Raw genomic sequence first — 22,496 nt, forward strand, 5'->3', positions numbered from 1 at the left:
AACCTAATATATTCCCAGGCCAGATGTAATCCCCGATGTGCTGTGGGTCTGCCCCTAGGGTCTCCCCTCAGATGGATGTGCTCAGAAAACATCCAAAGGGAGTCTTTATCAGCTGCCTGAAGAATCTCAACTGACTCCTTTTCAGCTGAGCTTCCTTCAAATATCTGAGCTCTATGACTCAGCCCAGCCTCCCTGCGAAGGGAACTAATGTCAGTCACTGATATTGTTCTGTCAGTCAGTACAAAATGGTAATGATCATATCTTCACCTTCATGCCATCTCCTGCATCACTTCCCTCGCTGCAAGACTACAAGACAGTTGATCTTCTTCACTTGGGGCCATGACTCCCGATGTTGCCTAATCTATCCAGTTGCTCCATATTCAAATGCAAATCCCTCTCTCATTTTAAAGCACTGGACACCCTTTTAGAATCATTTTTCAACATGCAGGGTCCAATAGTTTTCTATAAAGAGCCCATTCTTACCCCCAACATGTCAAATCACGTAGTTGGGTTCCTGTTCAGTGTGAAACCAGTGAATATCAATTCCTTTTATAAATTAAGTAGCATTATGCACATAACCCAATGTATGTAAGCAAAGAGTGTAACTAACATACGTATTATAAGCAAAATCATGATTTCCCAAACCTTATCCAGTAGGTTTGTGCCTAAACCCAATCAAAGTGCGACAGCTTCATAATGTTAATAACACCACTATTATTTATCTGCATAAGCTTTATTTTGAAAGTGTAACTGGATGTTGCTAAGCAGACATTGCAGACTTTTTATTATTGCTAAGTTGACTGTAGAGCCCTGCATACTGAAAAATGATCCTGAAGGAGCACCTTCAGGATCAAGTGACAAGTGACACAGGTGGTCCTGACTGCTGTGATGAGTTGAGAGTGAAAATGTGTGCCCAGCAGCAGTTGTAGAAGTATTCAGATCTTTTACTTGAGTATTAATACCACGCTGTGAAAGTAAGCAAAGTGTACTGAACTTAAAAGTACCCGTTAAGCAGTGGAATGGTCCCTGTTAGTGTTATATCAGATGTTTTGGGTGTATATTACTGCATATCTGTGTTGAATCTTACTGCTGTAAATGTTTAAGGTTGAGCTCATTTTAACTACTGTATATATTGCTAGGACAATGCATGATTTTCTAATCGTGATCATCAACTGCCAATCTGCGGGCCGCATCAGGCCTGCAAAATTTTAGTACATTCAGAAAGAAAAAACGCATTACTCACCAGTGGAAGAGGCCCAGTCCCACCTGACAGTGATCATTAAATAGCTAGAAGAACCTCTGGCTAGAAGAACCTCTGGCAAATGACCGTAGTTCATAGATCACTCTACTCTCGATCATTCTACAGAACTGGGCACTGACTGCCTCTTTAGCAGAGGCTAATAAAAATAACATCGATCTTGTAAGGAAGTCAAAATATTAAACAATTACCTGTTAATTAGACTTATATTTCTTATAATAATTATTTGAAAATCTGGCACAAGCAGGGTCTGCTTAGAAAAATGTAGTGTAATGTTTACTGCACTGTTGTCCAGTGAGACACACCTATCTTGAAAGTAAACATTCACGATCTCAGAAAACAATGTGTAGCAATGCCTTTTCCAACTAATCCAAGAGGGCTTTTAAATAGTTTATTGAGGTGGAGAAGCAGAGTAGAGAGTTTTCTCAATGGAACACTTAATCTTCAGTCTATCCGAAAAGTTGGAGGTTCATGATTTTCACCGGACAGGAAGAAAAATTTGAATCTGAAAAGTAACTGGTGACCAAACCTGTCAGACATTCAGTGGAGTAAAAAGCTCTATGTTTGCCTCTGAGGTATGGTGGCGTAGAAGTTAAAGGAAATACTCAAGTGAAGTTAAACTACCTCAAATTTGTACTTACAGTACTTGAGTAAATGTTACATTTCACTAGTGACAAGGAAATTGACTTGACATCGATTACATTGTGGGAGACCTGCAGCTTTTACAGCTCATTTAAAAACAGGTGGAAAAAAATGAACATGAAGCCAGTCATTTTTTGGACTGTGAACTTCAAAATTCAAAATTGTGAACTGAATGTCAACTAGTTCATTTTAATCCATCTGAACTGAGCTTTGAGCTTGTTCTTGTAAGGCTTTCACAACACAGCTTGAGACAAAATGTCATACACTTTAGCAGCGTTTACAGTTTGGTTATTGAAGAATGTGATTAACAGTTCCAACTGGCTCTTATAATATACGCAATATGTTTCCAGGCAATGTTTTGTAGAGCTCTTGAGTAACTGTATGTCCATCATCGATGGAAAAGATCAAGTATTGTCTTTAAAAAATAACAGTTAAACACAATGTGTCAATTTATTTGCTTTCACACCTAATTCAATGACAAAGGAAGAGAGTATGCCAAACCGAGGCAAAGATGGTACTTAATGCCCAACAACAGATGGCTCGCACACAAACTGCAAGCGGAGAAGCACAGAGACACAGGAATGGCTGAGTGGAAGAACAGATTCAGGACAAAGTCTCCAGCTTCCTGACAGATGCTCGTGGGATTAGGGTGATTATGCATTTCAACAGTGGATGGATTTTATTGCAAACTGTTGCTGTGTGGTTTTATCCATCAACTACCCAGACTCATACCTGGCCTGAGGGGATTTTTCATTCTGCTGACAGGTGGCTGGTGTTTTTCTTCTCATGGGAAAGCAAGGAGATGATAATATGGTGTGTTTCATAGGGTTTATATATTCAGAATGAGAGCCACAGAGATTACCCATGCTGTCCCCTGACATCGGACCTGCTCTGTTTCCATAGAAATGAAACAAGTCCACATGCCTGTCTCTTTCCAGCCTCGCCAGGGGTGGACAGGACCTTTCTTCTTCTGTGGTGCAGGAAGGTTGTTTGGTAGTGAATCATCATTATCACAGTCATCACCATTATGGTTGGTCTCAATTGGTCTCTGACCCTGAAACTGCAAACTTTTAATCTGCAAGTGTTTTGTGTGCATTGTATTACTGCACCTCTAACCCCTGTGTACATAATGTTAGTGGTTTGTCACACGACTGTCAACTTTCCTTGTAAAAATTTTGGATGTTTTTGGTCATGTATTTTAACTTTAAAGCCCCTTAAAGCTTAAGAGGCTTTAAATCTGAAGGATTTCTCAAATAAATCAATACTAAAATAAATAAATATTACGTGACTAAATAAGAAAAAACGTGGGGGATAAAACATCCATCCTTTTTTAACACTATAAACTGTACTTAGTCAAGGTTAATCAACACCAAGCGGGGGTGGTTTAATTGACAGTGCTGGCAGCACAAGAAAACAACCCCACAACTGTCATCACATTTTGAGTCAAATGTTACTAGATTCTGACTGGTGCACGGAAATACCTGACATCACCTTGTTTCTCACTGAGCCCCACCCACTTCAAACCAATCAGAAAAGCAAGGACAAAAGCACAAGTCTCTCATGTGAAGCAAGCAAAAAGGTTCAAACTGATTCACAGCAGAAAGCTTTTAATCAAAAGATTGTTCTCTGCAGATTAGAAAATAATAATAAGAATAACTGTCAGACACGCTACACACCTATCCACCATCCTACATCCATATGGATGTAAATCCACTGTGCTGGTCTAGGCATCCACAATGCTGAAATGTGCTGAGCAAGACACTGAATCACTACCACCTCGAGGACTAATGCCTGCCAGTTCAGTGGTAAACAAAAAAGAGTGGACAGAAAATATGGTTACAGGAATTACTGTATAAATATTTTTCTGGCTTTTAAATTTGTATATTTTTTTATGCAAATGTGGCATTTTTCAAATAATTAGTATTTATCCCAGAAGGCTTGGGTCACATCCATACTGTCTACCATAGAGTTTTTCTTCATACTGTACGAGCAGATGGTGCCTAATTCTCCATAAGGTGCCTTTAAACCTGCAGTGTGGAACTCTTGTCTCCCTGCTTTCCCTCCCAGTGTGAAAAATTTGCCACACTCACCAGATATAAAACTTCTGGTATACTGCAAAATACAGAGATTTACATGGCTCATTTGGCAAGCACTTGAAAGTAACGGATGTTCAATTATATGTAAAAACCTGCACTACCGTTTTAAACAGTATTGAACTGGTGTACAGGTTTAGATTTTAGCAAAACACTAATATGAATTGAGCTTGCAACACCCAGATGTTCATTTAATAACACTGAAATCTGGCTAAAACAATCTCCCCATAACTCTCCTCTGGCTCGTTTTTTCGTGAGTAATCAGTTCTTTCAATTAATGTGAGGGCATTCATTTTCCCCCTCTAAGTGCTCTCACGACAAGCTTACAAGGAAGCTAATCTTGGTTAAAAGTTTCATGCCAATTCATAAACCAAACTTTCTTTCAGAGGCAAGTAGCACAGCCAAATCTGCTGTGGCACCTGTGTTAAAGGCAAGGAGAGAGGTGTTAGTGTGAGTAATGTGTTTTGGATGGATGGATCTAGAGACAATAAGTTGTTGAGGCATTGTGAAGCTCAGGTGGCCCCCTGACCCCTTGGACCTCTGCCCAGTAAGCGTGTTCAGTAATCCATCCATGGTGTTTTGGACTAACAAACTCAAATCAGCCCAATTTTATTAATCGAACTTGACTTGCATATTTTTCAAATGGTTGACTACATCCAGAACAATTGGCTGCCTCCATAGTGTGAAGGCTCACAGGAAGCACAGCCTTCAATAAACATCTGCTTTGTTTGGTTCTTAAATGTGCAACTTATTTCTTGCTCACAGCATGCTGTAGAGCTCACACTGGGCTGATCTGAGTGTGAGAGACACAGAGAGAAAGGGAGAGCATTTGGTAAAACATGTGGTAAGAAATCCCTTCACATCATATTACGAGCCAGTTTAGCTCTTACATTTGGAATTCACGCCTGTCTCCATGCTCCTTTTAACGCCTCTGCAGTTATCAAATCATTAATTAAGCTTATGTCGAATCTACCCAGAGAGCCTGGCGTGGGAGAGAGATACATCTGCAGGCACCACCAGCCATCTGCTTCCAACATGATGATGTTGCAGGCGATCTGTCCTAATAGGCCCTCTGTCCAGGCAGAGCCAGCATTTGTTTCAGCAACAAACTGACAGGACTGATTCAGGGCCTGAAACTGGATAGTCTGCATCAGAAAGCATCCCACTATAAAAGACCATAGAGACACCTACATGAAATGTAATTACCCACTCAAAAATAGATGCACAGATGTACCACAACATGCACATAATGAGCCCTCCGGAGAGCTGATTGCATACCTTTAAATCCACTAAATTAGGTTCTTATTTCTGAGTTTAACACTAACACCTCTCTCCTTTAATTTTAAATTAGGTTCTGATTTCTGAGTTTAGGTTGCACTTTGCTCCAATTCAGCCTAAACTACTTGAGCACATTAGAGTGGGCGCATCCTGCTCTCCCATTGGCCTGGAGAGCCAGTCTGTCTCCTTTATTGGCCACCTGAATCTGCACTTCCTATAAACCAGTGGAAGAGCAGGTCAGACTTATAATCTGCATGAAACAACAAACTCAAGAGGACTATGTGTGAAGGTTGAAGCAGAAACTGTGAATTTTGCCAGTCAAATGGATCACTGGTGAACTGATGAGATGGATATATTTTGGATATGTTAGGTGGGCCTGAGAGCTCAATGCACTGCAACCTATGAAAACATATGCAAATAGACAAAACACAAGGTGTTCACCAGTTTGACAAGACATAAGCAGCATAATGTAACTGCAGGAAAACACGACAAAATACAGAAACATGTGTAGATAATTAATACTTAAAAGATCAGTTTTGGATGGAGTACTGCTTCAAATGAACATGAAATCCATGTTTTAAATGTACAATCCAGAGGTGACTGAACGATACAGTATAAAGGTATATTGTTGTAGAAAACCTCTCACACTTAGACTCAGAGTTAGACTTAGACTCAGCACGTGTACACTGTAATTTATCTGTTGTAAAACAGCTGTGTTTGTGTTCACTGGACTTTATACTGTTAGAAAATATAGACACACATTTATGAATAACTTTTATATCACAGGAAAAAAAAACATATGTGAATGTACATACGTGATGAGGGACGCTAACCTGTACAGTCACTTTTGACTATTTTATTGGCACAGATCATTGCTAGCGAGAGGCTGATATTTAACTGCAACACACACACACACACACACACACACACACACACAGACACACATACACTCTCTCCATCATGTCACCAAAGACTGATCATACAATAATAATTCTACAATACTTTAAATCTTTTAAGAAAAAATGATACTGTAATACTATAAAAATATTGTATACAACCCAACAAACACAAAGCTGGATGTGTAAACCTCATCAACATCAGGCTATGTTGTACCCATATGACAGTGTGCCTGGGCTGCTCTGGGCCATCTATCTAGTATGGTGGAATGGGCATGTTGTGTCGTACGTCCAGCGCATTGCTGTAGGGGCCAAGGGTAGCATGTTGATGGACAGCACCATGGCGGTTAATGGCTGTGCACACAGTGCACACAATGTTCCCTCCTCACTGGCCACAAATGTCCACAATCCATTCATACCAGTGTTTTCCATTGAGCACACCTCTGTCCAGTTGGCTCTTAGAAATGTCTATTTACATGTGGTGTTTGTGTGTCACTTGAACATGAAATATTCTTTTTACATACATTTTGCACAACAACATAATATTCCTTCAAATGAGTTTCCTTTTGCAGGCGATTTGCAGAGGTTTGGCTTTTGTGCTTGTTCTTGGACTTCTGCAGAGCTCTGAGGTCACGGGTTTTTCAGACAATGTCTGTAAACAGAGAAAAACTCTTCTAGATTATAGTATGTATTTCTGGCATATCTTATTTGGTTTGCTTTCTAAATATCTTCTTTTCAAGGTCCACTTCCTTTCATGAACACGAGCACGTGAACTCTGCCAGGTGTTGGCAATCTGGAACTTACTAAGTGGAATTAGAGGGAGGGAGGAAGCCTTGGGATTTTTTTTCTTTGTGCTTGGTATTTTCATTTTCCTGTCAGCTCTAGCAAGACTAACTCCACCTTGAATATGACACTCTTGAGTTATTGCACAGTTAGATGGCAAGGTAAATGAATACTGTACAGCTACAAACTTCATTTGGTTACCTAACTTGACTGCTTTAATTGTCTTTTCACACCCATCTGATATGTAGGTGGTTTTGACCAGGAGGTAGCCTATTTAAAGCTGCTATTTGATTCATGTGCCTGTTTTGTCTGTAGGGCAAGATTACCCCTCTTTTTCTTAAAGTAATGATGGCTTTCACTGTGAATGTAGTCAAGTTGCAAAATACTACAAAAAAGCTCTTAACCAAATTTCTGGGCTTCTCTTCTCAATGATAGTGCCCTAAGTTTCCCAAAACTGTTGGCTCCAGGACTGTGGCTGACAAAGTTAAGCGCTAAAGTTGAGCCATGTCTAAAAATGGGCTTGACAAACTCAGTCTGGCATGTCTTAACATGCCTACAGTACAGATGATATACCCATTTTATCTGGGTATCAACATTGGTCTTTCCTCTGCTGACATTTTCGAGCCACACTTGAGGTTTTTACACCTCTAGTGGTCAGCGTATGACAGAATTGTCCATTTTTCATCCATGAAACTGTTGTGTTTCTGGTTTGCATGAACATCAGAGCCTCCCATGGTGTTTGCATGGATTTCATGCTTTTTATTTTGTTGTGTAAAAACTGACCTGTCAATCAGACAGCAGTGTCATGCTCAGCTGGCCTCAACAGCATCTAAGAAGAGATGCACAGTATTTTGGCCAAGCAGATAGACTCAGGTAAAGTCACCATAAGTGAGAGCGAGTGTCAGGCAAAGTTTCACTAGTTGTATGTGACAGAGCTGTTAGCACATCATTGAGATTCAGTACAGGTTTAGATCAGAACTGGCATTATTAGTACCATTTCATGGTCTGAATCTTTTAAATTCCATTTCCTTGCCAGCTAATGGAGGACTGCAGGTGGCTGCTGAGACACTGATCTGAACTCAGTACAATGCGTGTGTGCGTGCGTGCGTGCGTGCGTGCGTGCGTGCGTGCGTGCGTGCGTGTGTGTGTGTGTGTGTGTTCAGTGATACGTAATCCTCACAATCTGAGAGCCCTTTTTAAACAATGGAAGAAGGGGCAAAATCAGAATAAAGTGGCTGCTCGCAAGCCTGTCAAACTGCATATTTATTTAAAAAATGTATTTGCAGCTTTTATCTGAGTCTGAGACATCCAAAGTGACTCATTGCACTGTCTATTTATGGGATAATTTACAGAATACTAAACTGCATTATCGAGCACTTTCATCATGACACTAGACTCCAGGAATCACAGAGAGAGCTTGCAGGATATGTGGCAACCGTCAAATGGAATGAGTGACTGAAGTAGTTTCTCATCAGCACTATTTCTCCTATTGGTACCAGTTCCCCATAAATGTCCCTCAGTGGGACACTGACTGGCTCAAAGTTGCATCACCTTGAAACCCCATAAGTCAGTGTACCTGAGGTGATTGTGGATGCCTTGTCCGCAGTGACACCTGCTGGAAGAATAAAGGAACAGCATGAGAGAGTCTTCAACTGACCTGCTGTATCACAGAGGGTGAACCACACCAAAGTGCTCCTGCATTGACAGTATTTCTGTTATTGTGTACATGTTTGTAGAAAGTCAGACCATCACACTGCATGAAACAGTCACAGTCCAGCACCTACAGAAGGATCTGCGTCAGCGACATCTGAGCTGCCTCACACTGATGACTGTGACTGTAACAGACAAGCTGTGCAGGTCACTGAGTGCTACCACTGCTCAATTCCAGTGCATTGAAGTCATTGTTCTGCCTCCTACTGGGGAGCTGAGACTGAACCTTTGCTTGTCTCAAAGTATGATTCCTAGAGTTTAACGCCCCTTAATAAGACAGGTCCTACAGATGATGTAAAAGTGCTGCTTTAGTTGATATTGTAATTGTCAGATTTCCTAACATTTGCAATAAAATAAAACTGCCCAAACCAACTGACATGCAGTGAACCTGAGCCTTTTTAGGTGCCCCTGGGCATTAATCCAGCCTTTTTATTTACCAGAGTTAGGTAAATACAAATATCAGAATATTTAAGTATTGGTCTTGAAATCTGGGCCCAGAAAAACTTTGGGGGCATACTTGGCTGACTGTCAATATTCAAAGGCTCTTCCCTTGTAGGTTCATAGTTATTCATAGGTCATAGTTATATCGCTGCAAACAACAATGTTCACAAGCGTGACTTGCTATACTCTCAGGTTATAGTACCCTCTGCTGCCTGACTGCTGTCATTACAGGCCACACATATACAAAACTTAAATTTGACTTTGAGGTTTTCATTTTTCTTTATTTTTTCAGTAGTCTTACAGTCTCAATTGTCTTATAAAATATCAAGTAAGAAAATTCCAAAAATGCGTATTTTAATATAAAATGACACTTTGGTTGTTACTTTTTATTCTAACTGTAGTAATTATATCAGCTTTGCAAAGAGAGTTCAGTGAATTGGGAAACTGAAATTAAATTTGATCCGGTCTCTGTTTTTTCTCTGAATCCATTTTCCTCAAGTGTTCAGCCAAAGATTCCCTTCTTCTTTGCTGTCAAAGAGAAACAAAAATGTTATGTCCAGAGCATTCTCATTATCCTCCATTACTGTTTCTCTCAGTCCAAATTTGTCTCCCTGCCCTGTTTCCTTACCTTTTTCAGTAACAGTATACATCGCCTCCATGCCACCTTTTATGTGGTCAGTGACGTGACAGTGGAGCAGCCAAGAACCAGGATACTGAGGACGCATCTTTACTGTCTGAACAGGAAGAAGATGGGAGCACGGGAGCACCACATGAATCACTTTGATTCATTTTTAGTCATGTTATTCATCTCAAGCCTTCAGAGACATTTATTTATTTATTTATTTATTTATTTATTTATTTTCAAAGAGAAATAAAATCAGATGAGAAGAAGATTTTTTGAGGTTTTACCTGGAAGGTTGCTGGAAACAGCTCATATGCATCTGTACGATGAGGACCTCCACCCAGCTGAAGAGAGGTAAGAGTGGCTATTTGTACAACATTGTATTTGTATAATTTGTGATGGTGTAGTCAAGTACTGCATGTTTGCATATTTCATATACCTTATATTCCACACTGTGTGCGTGCCAGTGTACGGTGTGTATGTCCACATCATTGCCCATTGCCATCAAGTACCAGTACACCTTATCACCCACCTCCATGTTCAAACCATTCAGATTGGCATACATATAACCATTAATGCCTGAAAAGCACACAAACACAAGCTTCACATCCTTAGATGAAGAAACAAAAATCTGTCAAAATGATGCTGTTCATTTTGTGTGTATGTTTATCTCACTGTGCATCTTGTTGCTCTCTATAAAGGTTTCATCGTCCTTCAAGTTTGTGCGAGGAGTCCTGATGTGGGTCCTGATATTTTCATCCAGATACCTGGAATAACAGCAATGTTGATGACTTGCAAATATTGCCATAATCATAAATGAACAGCAGCTTTTTTTTCCCGGCACTGCTGCAAAAAGATATCCACACCACACACAGAGCTATACAGTGTACTCTGACAATGATGTGTACAGTTGGCTTAGTTACTGTAGCTTATTCCTAATACTAGACTCAATGATTATTTAATTCAAAAGTCTTGCTCTTAGTCTTTCACACCAAATCTGGAAAACACCACAGCTAACACTGTTCATAAACAGATTGATAACATGTTGTAGGTGATTGTAATGTTCATATGGACATCGGTAATGATAGCCATAGTGCTGTGTTTATCTCATTATTAGATTCAATTGGCTTTTGTCAGAGTATACATGAACCCACTCACTGTTTTAACCACATCCGCAATCTTGTTCTGGTATGTGGCACTGAAACTGAATATTTAAAAGTCTTTCTTCAGAATCTTCTTTTATCAGGCCCTTATTTAATGACATTTGAATTCCTATTACTTGACTCATTTGGCAAAATTTTCCTACACTGGATGTCTGTCAGAGTGCTGTAGCTATATTTGAGGAAGTGATTCCATTCAAGGCCTCAATATAACCCCTGTTAACCCCATGCTAACTTTAGTCCCTCCCTAAATGATCATCTGGTTGTTCATGCTGCAGGCTCACTGCAAATGACACTCGACTCTACTGACCCCGTAAAAAAGAAAAGATAATAAAACAGAGGAGGTTCACTCCATGGTATACCCCCCAAACCCACAAATTAAGCAAACATTACGGAAACTTGGAAGGAAATGGTATTCCACCTTTCGGGAATAATCTGGCACGATAGTCTTAATACAGTAAGAAAAGGTACCCCACAATGGCAGAGTAGCCTTTTACTCATAAAAGCAGCCCCTGGTTTCTTTTCAGTGCTGTAGCCAAGCTGACAGGGGGTCATAACTCTGGTGAGCCATGTGTTCCTTTAGCCCTCAGTAGTAAGGACTTAATGAGCTTCTTTAATGTTAAAATTCAAACTATCAGAGACAAAATTCATCACCCCCTGCACTCAACTGGTATTGACTTATTTCCAAACACAGGAACCCTAGAAACGACTGTAAAGCCTGATATAGTATATGTAAAGAAACAAGTTAGACACAGTAAGTGGGCTATTTAGAATTTACGGTGAATCGATGTCACTGCTTTTGTCTCAACGTTCATTTCAATGTTCGTCCACAGGTTTTAAGAGCAGGTTTAAAACTTCCTTTTTGGCAAAGCTTATATTTATTGCTGGCTCAGGTGAGACCTGACCCATCCCTCAGTTATGCTGCTATAGGCTTAGACTGCCCGGGGATTTCTCATGATGCATTGAGCTCCTCTCTCCTCCTCTCCCTCTCCATTGGAATGCACTCTTATCCCATCAGTGCATACTACTAAATGGACATTTCCTCTCCCCCACAGTTTTGTGCTTCCTCATCCTTCTCCTCTCTCCTCCTTTCACTTTCTGCAGGTTATTTTGGCCTCTGGAGCTGAAGAGTCTGTAGTAGTAGTAATAGTTAATAGCAGTATTACCTCTATGTGGATATGTGGATTTTGCATTGTGCTAATGTAACCCAACCCAACCAGTTGAGGCATATGGCTGCCCACCCAGAGCCTGTTTCGCTCTTCCTTGCCACTGTTACCAACGGCTGGCTGCTATCAGGAACATTGGCCACCTCTCTGTGAAAATCATGGTGTTGCTGTCCATAATTTATTTACGGGAGATGATCTGCGGCTGCAGTGCATCCATTTTGTTTGCCAGAGACCGAACATTGGCAAGGAAAATGCTGGGTAGAGATAGCCAATGAGCAGTTTTGGCTTAGCCCTCATTTAATATCTTGACACCCACTGCAAGCACCAGCCAATGGAGCGAGGTTGGCAGCCACCGATGTCTTAGCGATCTCTGGTCACCAATATAATTTTCCTGGTTATGAGATTCGATTTTCCAAAGTTCCTGTCATCTCAAGGCAACATAAGCAAGACTGTTCAGAGTAAACAGACAGACTGAAGAATCTGGAGAGACGCTGAACCTCTTCAACCAAGATGGCAGCGCATGGTCTGTACACTCAATATTTTTCACTGACCTATTTTCTACTGACAAAACTATCCCAATGAAAAATACTGATAGACAGTTGAGCAAATTGTTATTGTGTGGGAGTGTATTATCAACTTTTTACTTACCAACTCTCATTTTCATCAAAAACCAGGAAAAGCAGTGCAAACTCTTCTACTTCCTTCTTCAAACCAAAAGTTCTGGAAGCAGTTTATAAAACTGTACATTAGCACTACAGTATATTTGTTGTGTCATGCAATACAAACTCATCTATCTGCACTTGAAATCACACAAGCACACTGTGTACAGCATAAACTTAATAAGTAAACTAGTAAGCAAACTAGTTCAGAGTAATTCTTTATTAATGTACAGATGTACATCACGCACCTGCCCCAGCTACGGCGACAGATCACCAACGGACCAACCAGACCGCTGTACAGGTCCTGGCAGACAGAAAGGCACCATAAGGTTCTGAATGCTTCTCTGTGTGTGTGTGTGTGTGTGTGTGTGTGTGTGTGTGTGTGTGTGTGTGTGTGTGTGTGTGTGTGTGTGTGTGTGTGTGTGTGTGTGTGTGTGTGTGTGTGTGTGTGTGTGTGTGCGCGTGTGTCTTAGCATACCTTGACAACATCAACAGTGGAGTAGTATGCTGACACAGAACACTCTTCTTGCTCTGTAGTTGGTCCTGTATTCTTTGTAACATACCAGTAGTAGGTGTGAGTCTCACCTGGGAAACACATTGTAGTTTTTTTTAAGGTTTTGAGTATTATGATATATTAAGAAAAGTTACACACAATGTTGTAGAGCTGTGTGGAAGGACAGATACGTTCAGAGACCAACAAATACACAGGAGCCATACATGTTTTAGTATTATTACACAGTAATAATTAAATAAATCCAATGTTAAAACAAAGTATTTGGGGATTTTCTATTTACAGTATTTCTTTATTGACTGCCTCCCTGACACCTGGTGTTCTTCCTTTCTGTACCTGGTTGGGTGTGGTAAACATCAGGGGTCTCTGTCTTGACTCCGTGGGCATGGATAGAATACGCCCTGGATGCCATGTTTTTAAAAACCACCTTCACCTTATCGCCCACATCAGCATGAATCATTGGACCTGGGTGAAGGGAAAGAGCTCCAATTACCAACACAAGTCAAGCTTAACAAAAACTTTTATTTTATAGTCACAGTTTGTGCATTTATGCTGCTCTGCTGCTCTGCCTACCCATAATGCCAAGGTGTTCCATATCGGCTGTTCTCTCCACCTGCTTGGTGAACTTGTCACTGGTGAACTGGCGATAGACTACTTTCTTGTAACGGGAGCCTATAAACCCACCCTGCTGATCCAGGAAAACCGGAGCAGGACTGCAGAGGGAGAAAGAAAGGCTTATTTTGCAGAGGAATACTTAAAGGTTGGTGTGTTTGCCATGTTGCACTGCCCTGTTTCTACAGTAGCCCAGAATGGACAAACCAAGCCCTGGCATCAGAGAGCACCATTCACATTTTTCGACATGTGCTGCTAAATACTTTTCTTCATCGTGTACTGCCATGCCTTAACTCTTGATGCAACTATGGTTTTCAATGGGGCGAGAGTCAGGACAGCCATCATAGCCTTCCCGATGTAAGTGGCAAGCTCCGGGGACATGCCCCCAGGCTTAGTGGCCATAGTAGAGACAGCTAAGGACAGCGGCACTGCGAGGTTCTGAGCTGCAGTCTGAGTGGCATGAAGGCATCCTCTCACCACTAGATCTCCTCTAGATCTTCATGACTGCACATAAGCTCTTTTAGGGTGAAGCCTATTCAAAATAGAACAGCTCAGACTCACTGTAGTGTATCATGTGCAGGTGGTACTGTACCTGTCTTGACCACGGAACATCTCAGTCTCCCAGGTGCGGTTTGGAGAGTAGTCCCAGTCTGTTTCCATGGCAGCGATGTAGTAGGTTTTTGAGTGGAGCATAATTTCACCTTGACGCTGAAAGAGGCTGCACTTCTCTACGGTGTAGTTGGCTCTCATCCCACCACGATAATGGTTCACTGTAGGAGACACCACTTCAAACTGACCTGAAACACACAAACATTACATGTGTGAAAATATACAATGCACATGCCAGGCTTGATCATAAGCCCAGACATCAGTCAAATGTAAGTTAGTTTGTTCTTCTCGCCAACCTGTGTTCAGTTATTCTTCTGTATCATAAAACCTGCTAAAACCTTCTCCAAATCCTGGTCCATCTGTCACTGTGAAGGTTTGACTAAAAAGCATTTTTACATGTACTACGTAGGCAGATTTCATAATACAAGCTAGAGGAGTGCACATCTCCATCAGGTGTGGGGGCATGTGAGTTTAGCAGTTACCTGTCAAGTGAGTGAGGAGTCAGCAGTCAATGACAGTATAAAACAGAGCAGTCAATTAGATGAAAATAAAAAATGACAAATCATTGCAACCATGAGAGGTCCTTGAGCATACGGTCATAAATGTCAACAAAAAAAAATATTAGGCTTTAGGGTTCATATTAGTTGTGGACAAGTACACACAGGTACAGACACAAACACACGTTCCAAGTCTACGCCTGGCGGAGACAATAACATGTATGAAGGTTCGAGACTGTACTTGGACAGAGCACTGCTTTGAATTGATATGTTACTGTCATCATGCTAATATGCTGCCAGTGACAATGACAACATGCTGGTGTTTAGAAGGTATAAGGTAAAATATAGCAGTAAACAGTACAGCCAAGGATGCTGGGAATGTCATTAGTTTTGCAGGTAGTTGGTCAAAAACCATGTTGGACAAATTTTTTTGGACCTGATGATGGCGAAAAGTCAGGGGGTCACCAAAGTGATTACAGTTGATCTTGACTGCAACGGATATCTGTATCAAACTTCCATCCATCCATTTTCTATACCACATATCCCTTTCAGGGTTGCGGGGGGGCTGGAGCCTATCCCAGCTGACAACGGGCGAGAGGTGGGGTACACCCTGAACCGGTCGCCAGTCGATCACAGGGCAACATTCAGAGATACATACCCATGCTGTCTGGCTGCATGGTGACAGTATGTGAGATGTGAGGGAAGACGCTGATGGAGTCCCGTCTGTTCTGACGGTAGATGAAGCGGTTTCCCTGGAAATAAAGGCTGTTGATGTCGGTCTCTGAACCCAGTCCTGACAGGTGCCACGTTACTTTGTCCCCATTACACATAGTCAGACCTGGGAGGTTCCTGTACACAAACCCATTGATGGCTAAAAGAGAGACACAGAAATAAAAAAGTTTTTCTTCATCACGAAGGACTTTAGTTCAATCTGATCCTCCTGATGATCAGTGTGCGAATGTGTGTCTGCTACACACCGTGCATCCTGTTGCTTTCCATAAAGCCCTCATCCTCCTTGTTAACGGTTGTGGGAGCTGTGGCAAAGGTCCTAATGTTGTCATCAAGATACCAGCTCAGGTTCTCATCAAACACTGTAGCCATGAGGTGGAACTCTTTGTCATAGTTCTTCTACATGAGGAGAAGTGAGACAAAAGAAGAGGAAACGTGTCACACTGTGGTTTCACTAATACCTTTTTTCTCTTACAAACTGGTTATAGTACTTATTTGTCATCTCAGCAAGGATTTGTAGTCTTTATGTTTCTTGAATCAGCACACAAGTATGAAGCTCAGCAATCTTAGCAGCAAAAACATAACAGCACTCACTATGGCTCCTTCCCTCTGTCACAGGGTGTGTGTGTGTGTGTGTGTGTGTGTGTGTGTGTGTGTGTGTGTGTGTGTGTGTGTGTGTGTGTGTGTGTGTGTGTGTGTGTCCCAACCCCCCAAATCAGCTTTATACTGAAGTCAGCACATATGGTGCCATCATGTTGGTCCATGATTCATAGTTGTGTTCATGGACATATGGAATTATCCAGCCATGACCGGTTCTTTTCATTTGAGTCTTCAACTTCAGTACAAGCAGTTTTAAGGTTTTTAACTTTGTACTGAGATTCTCATGTGGCCCCCTTCCGCCTTCTTCCTTGAGTGATGCAGTACTTCTGATATCACCGTTCATACTAAGATCATATTGCCACAAACCAGATATGTATTAGATTAATGTAATCTGTTCAAACACTCATCATATAATTCTAATGCATATAATATATATTGTTTCTGACCTGCGCTCCTTTTTTAAGAGATCCTTCTCGACAGACAAGGAGTGGTCCAACCAGCCCAGAGTTGGTGTCTTTAACAGGGTCAACTCCAGAGTAGTACAGATAGGTCAGACAGTCAGCTTCACCCTGTACTGGACCAGCACCCACTGGCACCGTCCACTCATAGGTGTGCACTGTCCCAGGTCTGACCAGAGCAGCAGGGGGAGGGGTGACCACTCCTGAGTACATACATTTCCAAAAAGAGATATAGTTATCATTATAAGTTGATTTTTGTTAGTGTGCGATTGCTTAGACTGGTACTGAAATTTGGGGTTTAACTGACTTGGTAGTTTTTTTAGCTCCCGTAGTTTCTGTTCTGTATAGGACTCTGAAGAGAGGAAGAGTAGAAGAGAAAAGACAGCAACACATAAAAAAGGATGAGGAAGCTCTTCATGTATCATATGAAACAATGAGCGCAGCATGTGTGCATGTATTAACCTTCCAGTTCATTGTGATAGAGCGTGCCGTCCTGTTCCACACTGTACTGAACACCATGTGGTTGTATGCTGTAAGCCCGGCTGGCCTTGTTCTTAAACACCACTCTGATCGTGTCCTTTTCTTGTGCTCGCAGCACAGGACCTGCAGATGTGCATGCACACAGACACACAAGCACACACAGGGTTGTTGGTTTATTTAATTCAGGACAAAGGACCTTTAGCTCAGCTGTAGAATTTAGTCAAGTTTGATTGACATTATAACCTTTATATAGTGAAAATATTCTAGTTGTGTGATTGGCCTCACTTGGATAGGGGAGCAAGACTAACTAATCTCCTAGATCACAGTGGTGACTTGTAACTAAGTAAATGTACTCAAGTACTGTACTTCTAAGTACTTTGGCTTTATTTGAGTCTTTTTAAACTTTCTGCCTGTACTTCACTACATTTCAGAGGGAAATAGTCTACTCCACTACAATTATCTGACGGCCAGGTTACTAAATTAAAATCATCAACAATATACAAGTACAGTCAAAACAATTAGCACATTAATGTGTCATGCAAAAACATTTTATGGTTTCAGTTTCACAAATGTGAGGATAATCCTATCCCTCATTTTCAGGTTTAGACACTTGTGTGGAAAAAATTGTGACAGTTTATTTTTTGTAAAGGATACTGAATACTCTGAGAACGTGCTACCAACCCCAGCCCAGCCTGGTTTACCCAGAATTCCAAGGTGTTGCTCCTCTGGCGCACGCAGCATCTTTGTTGTAAAGGTGTTGTCAGTGTATTCCACATAGCGAACCTTCTTATAGCGACTTCCAATACGGTTTGGACCTCTGGTTACAAACATGTCTGCTTCACTACACACACACACAAACAACAAATACAAATTATCAATGGAAATGGTGTCTTACAGAAACATCAAGACCCACCAGGAGCCTTTCTGTGAAAATGTGTGTGTGCATGTGTGTATACAGTAACCAACCTATCAGTAGGCAGCGTAGGGGCATAGTCCCAGACATCTTCTTCAGCAGCAATGAAAAATTGTCTGAGCTCACCGTGTGGTCGGGGTTTATGGACGTTGGGGAAACACTTCTTGATCTCAAATATAGCCTGCATTCCAGCTGCACAAAAACACGAACACAAACGACACTAAACAGAACTGACAGAATGTCTCATCTGAGTCAATAACTTTTGTGAAATGGCCGACCTCATGTCAAGAATGGGGGATGTGAGCTCACCCATCAGATGGTCATTGACAGTGCACGTCAGCAGCCAGTGTCCAGGGTTGTCAGCCACCATTTCTGCTGTAGTGGTGGAGGCGGGGAAAAGACTGACCGTGTCTGTATGGTGGTTCTCTGTGGTCAGGATCTGACCATGGAAATGAACTGAATGCATGTCCACCTGTTGTAGACAGATGACGTTTAAGGTGGGTTTAGACAAGGTGCTTAATATGCCTAACACCAAGACATGATGGAGGCTTTTTCCGAACAAGGTCTCACATGTTCTCAAAATACTTTTTCAACTATTAATAGGTGTGATTGAGAGAAACAATGTAATTTTGACATTAAGATTATTAAAGAACATTGGTGAAAGAGACGGCAACAGACTTTTAGCTATAAAAACAGCAAGTGTGAGATGCATATTTAAATTCATCACCACATAAGCATAGCTTAAAATTTGAGACGTGAAAGTTAAACGTTACACATGCAATTTTAAAAAATCCCTCCGCCGTCAGAGATACTGGTTAGTAGTAAGAATAATAATGACACTTACCTCATTGCCTAAGCCAATCATATGCCAGTGAATCTTGTTGCCTTGGCACATGCTCAGTCCGGGCAGGTTGCCATAAAGTAAACCATTTATACCTGCAATCCACACTCAGAGTTAAAGGTATTTGTATGTGAATGTGGATATGGGTGTGGGTGTGGGTGCTCCCCCTCACCATGCATTTTGTTGCTCTCAATGAAATCCTCGTCCTCCTTCAGACCTCTGGCAGGATTCGCAATGTGCGTCCGGATGTTTTCATCGAGGTACCAGCTGAAGTTCTCGTCTGTCACCATGAACAGCAGAGCATACAGATAGTCTCCTGACCTGTCTCCATGTAAGTCCAGAGTTCCTACAGAGGAGAGGAGAGGACATTTCCAGATAATGTGCATTGATGTACTGACGAGTAAACACACTTAAAGACCCTAAAGAAAAACTTTTCCTTTTCCTCATTTAACATCTTATTATTGGTAGAATTTATTTATTTGTCTCTCCTCACTGGTTTGAAGAGAGCAGGGCTTGGTCAGGAAAAGGTGATGTCACATACTTTCATGCAGCAATCAGGATTTCGCAATGTTTGAATGGGGTTTTGATGACAGTTGTTTGGTCACTGATCTGTTAGATCAGCTGCATTTCTAACTCTTGTTAAATAAATCCTAAATATAATAAGTTTGGTTATTACTTATTTAGTCACGAATAATTAATGCCATAAAGAAATAGTTTCCCATTGCTTCAAAGTTTGTCATAAAAAGTTAATGATGGAAAATTCACTTCTGTTTTATCGAGCTATGTTTTGTTCTTACACACCTGTTGATCCACAGGTGTGCAAAAGTTCAGCCCTTTTAACAAAATGGAAATGGAAACCTCAAAATTATGCTCAAGTGCAGTCCATGAGTAAATTAGTTCCAATATGAAATATCATATTAGAGGTCTGGTTACCTTTCTTGCAGACGGTGAGCGGCCCTATCAGTCCTGAGTTGATGTCTTTAGGTGGGGAAACGTGGGAGTGGTAGAACCTGGTCATGCAGTTGTTGTCCTCAGATGTTGGGCTGTGGCTGTCTGGGATTGTCCACTCATACGTCACCGTTGCACCAGGAGCCACTGCATCATCACGCTTCAGCTCTGGACCAGTACTGTCTGGGTATAAGGCTCCTAAAGAGACAGCACATAAACACAGAGACATCACCTCTCTCAGTCCGTGAAGTCTGCCCATACACTGATCTGTGCATCAAGTCATGACGCCCTCACCCTCATTGCCCTTGCTGTAGTTCAGCCCATGTGGGTGAATGCTGTAAGGTCGGGACGCTGAGTTTCTCAGGTGGACGATCACTGTGTCTCCATGCTCGACCATCAACAAGGGTCCTATGAAGCCCAGCCAGTCTGACTTCACCACCTCTGTCCTGTAGGTGGCGTCGCTGTACTGCTTATACACAGCCTTCTTGTAGGTGGGGCCAATCCGCTGGGGGCCCTTTTTTAAAAAGACTGAGGCTTCTCTACAGAGAGCGAGAGAGAGAGAATGATCTGACTTTTGAAAAGCACAGATGAAACACATTTTGCTAACAATGGCTCAGTTCCATTAAGACCCCCAGTTAGCCATGACAAGTGAGCCTGCATACACAGTACCCGGACCCTGCAACTCGCTCACCTAAATAGAATTCAGTCCTTTTTGTTTTTTGTAACAACTACACCGGTGCTTTTCCTGCCATGGCATGCCTAATCATCTAGACAAAGACTGTGAAACTGCAGTAGGTAAATGAATCCAGCCTTTATTTATTTATGTGCTTTCTTAGTGTGACATGTTAAAGTGACTTCTGTGAATTATCTTGAAACATGTCTGGGGAAAGATTTCCATCGACTACACGATACTGTGATGTATTCTGCTGGTCTAATGTGTGTGTGTGATGTCTTGTGCTGGCCACAGTGCTTTTACAGAAAGGTTTAAAAGTAGAAAATCAAATGAAGAATAACAAACTGATTAAACAGGTAAAGGTTAAAAGGCAAAAGTCCTTTTGCACACAAATGACAGTAAACAGAATCTATAGAAAACTTTGCTGTCCAAAGAAAATCCCTAAATTTGGTGGTACTGAATTTTTCTTAGATAAACTAAAGTGCATCATAAACGATTTGGAAACCAATCAATTTTCACAGCAAAAAATAAGGTTGTTTTTCATACATTAAAAGCCATTTGGATATGGCTTTTAGTCCTGCTAATATGAGTGTTGACTAAAAAGGAACTGCAAACACATGGGACTTAAAAACGGCAATACATGGAGGCGACTTGTGAAATTGAAGATCTAAGCAGTCTAGGATGATCATTCAAAATGCTGAACTATCCATGGATTTTAATTTAGAGCTTTAAATGAAGACCAGTTGAGGAATTGAGGAAATTGGAAATTATAAACAGAGTGTAAACACTTTAACATTTAAGGGGAAGCCAGCAGACAGAACATAGTCTTTTTTCAATGAGCTTCAGGAGGGCTGATTGACTGATTGACTGCAACATGATCAAGACAATGTCCTGTCTTTGTACTTACTCATCCTCCTGCAGTGTGCGGTTTTGAATGATGTTCATCCCACTTGGGGCGTAGTTCCAAGACACCTCCTCTATCCTAAGGAAGTACTCTCTCCTCATCCCAGACACACATGCTGCTGCACAACACAGCAGCAACACCAACCGAGGCATTTTGAAGATACTCCACCACAAACACCAGCAAGTCCACAGCCAAAATGCCAACGAGGAAGACAAGTCTTGATGTGAGTTCAGTGAACAAGCCGATGATGATGATGATGATGACAAAAAGAGCAGACCACTGACAGACGTTTATCAGTCTCTCTGCGAGACTTTAGACCCTCTGTGAGTCTTTATAGTCCCTCGGCTGACTGACAGCTGACGACAACCAAGCAGGGCAGAGGGTTCACTGACCAACAGGCAGGCTTTGAACCAAACTTTCTATTTGATCAAAAGGTTGCACTTGCATAAGAACAGAAAATGTTTCACTCTGCGTCATCCAAGTTTGATTGCCCAACCATAAAGAGGTCAGAATTAAGTTACATTTATATCAGAGTTCATGTTATGTGTTTTTGATTGGAACATAAAAAAGCAGATCTGTACCACAGTGAAAACACTTTTGATCCAGTCAGGTCTGCTGTTCAATGTTCACTGCAAAAAGCTGAAAGAAACAGTGATTCCTGATTTCCTTGCTTAGATTTGAGTGTTTCACTGTGTTGAATTAATCCAGACAATCAGCCTAACCAAGTAGCTTATTTACTTTAACACTCAGTTGAATTGCTTCCATCTGCCTCTTAAAACAATTATGGCCAATTAATTCTACTTTCAAAACTGGTTTATTAGTGTTTAAGGTTTATCAAGCATTTTTATTTCTTACTTACTTACTTAGACAGAAAGGGAAATATTCTCCACACAGCTATATTGTGATATTGTGTGATTGTGTTTGCTGAAAAGTAACTAATGGGTCAGTTTGGGTCCTTATATGGATCAATACCAGGCAACTCTGGAAATTCCAGGACAGATACTTTAGTCCAG

At 41.3% G+C, this 22,496-nt stretch overlaps 1 protein-coding gene across 1 annotated transcript; it reads right to left on the reverse strand.

Annotated features, from left to right (window-relative positions):
* Positions 1 to 9,390: 9,390 nt before the first annotated feature.
* On the reverse strand, positions 9,391 to 21,584 carry cp (ceruloplasmin). Its single transcript, XM_070960851.1, has 24 exons — positions 21,487 to 21,584; positions 20,201 to 20,445; positions 19,892 to 20,104; positions 19,131 to 19,304; positions 18,962 to 19,053; positions 18,427 to 18,589; positions 18,171 to 18,309; positions 17,906 to 18,045; positions 17,187 to 17,327; positions 17,032 to 17,076; positions 16,713 to 16,927; positions 15,915 to 16,065; positions 15,596 to 15,808; positions 14,424 to 14,628; positions 13,793 to 13,932; positions 13,556 to 13,684; positions 13,187 to 13,293; positions 12,957 to 13,012; positions 12,698 to 12,769; positions 10,399 to 10,490; positions 10,163 to 10,302; positions 10,011 to 10,067; positions 9,730 to 9,835; positions 9,391 to 9,629 (listed from the first exon to the last, which is right to left on the reverse strand). The coding sequence occupies exons 1-24, from the start codon at positions 21,582 to 21,584 to the stop codon at positions 9,604 to 9,606; spliced, it is 3,159 nt and encodes a 1,052-aa protein (XP_070816952.1). The 3' UTR covers positions 9,391 to 9,603.
* Between the last annotated feature and the right edge of the window lie 912 nt (positions 21,585 to 22,496).

This window comes from Chaetodon trifascialis, chromosome 4, assembly GCF_039877785.1.
Source record: "Chaetodon trifascialis isolate fChaTrf1 chromosome 4, fChaTrf1.hap1, whole genome shotgun sequence".
In the NCBI taxonomy this organism is placed as follows: Eukaryota; Metazoa; Chordata; class Actinopteri; order Chaetodontiformes; family Chaetodontidae; genus Chaetodon; species Chaetodon trifascialis.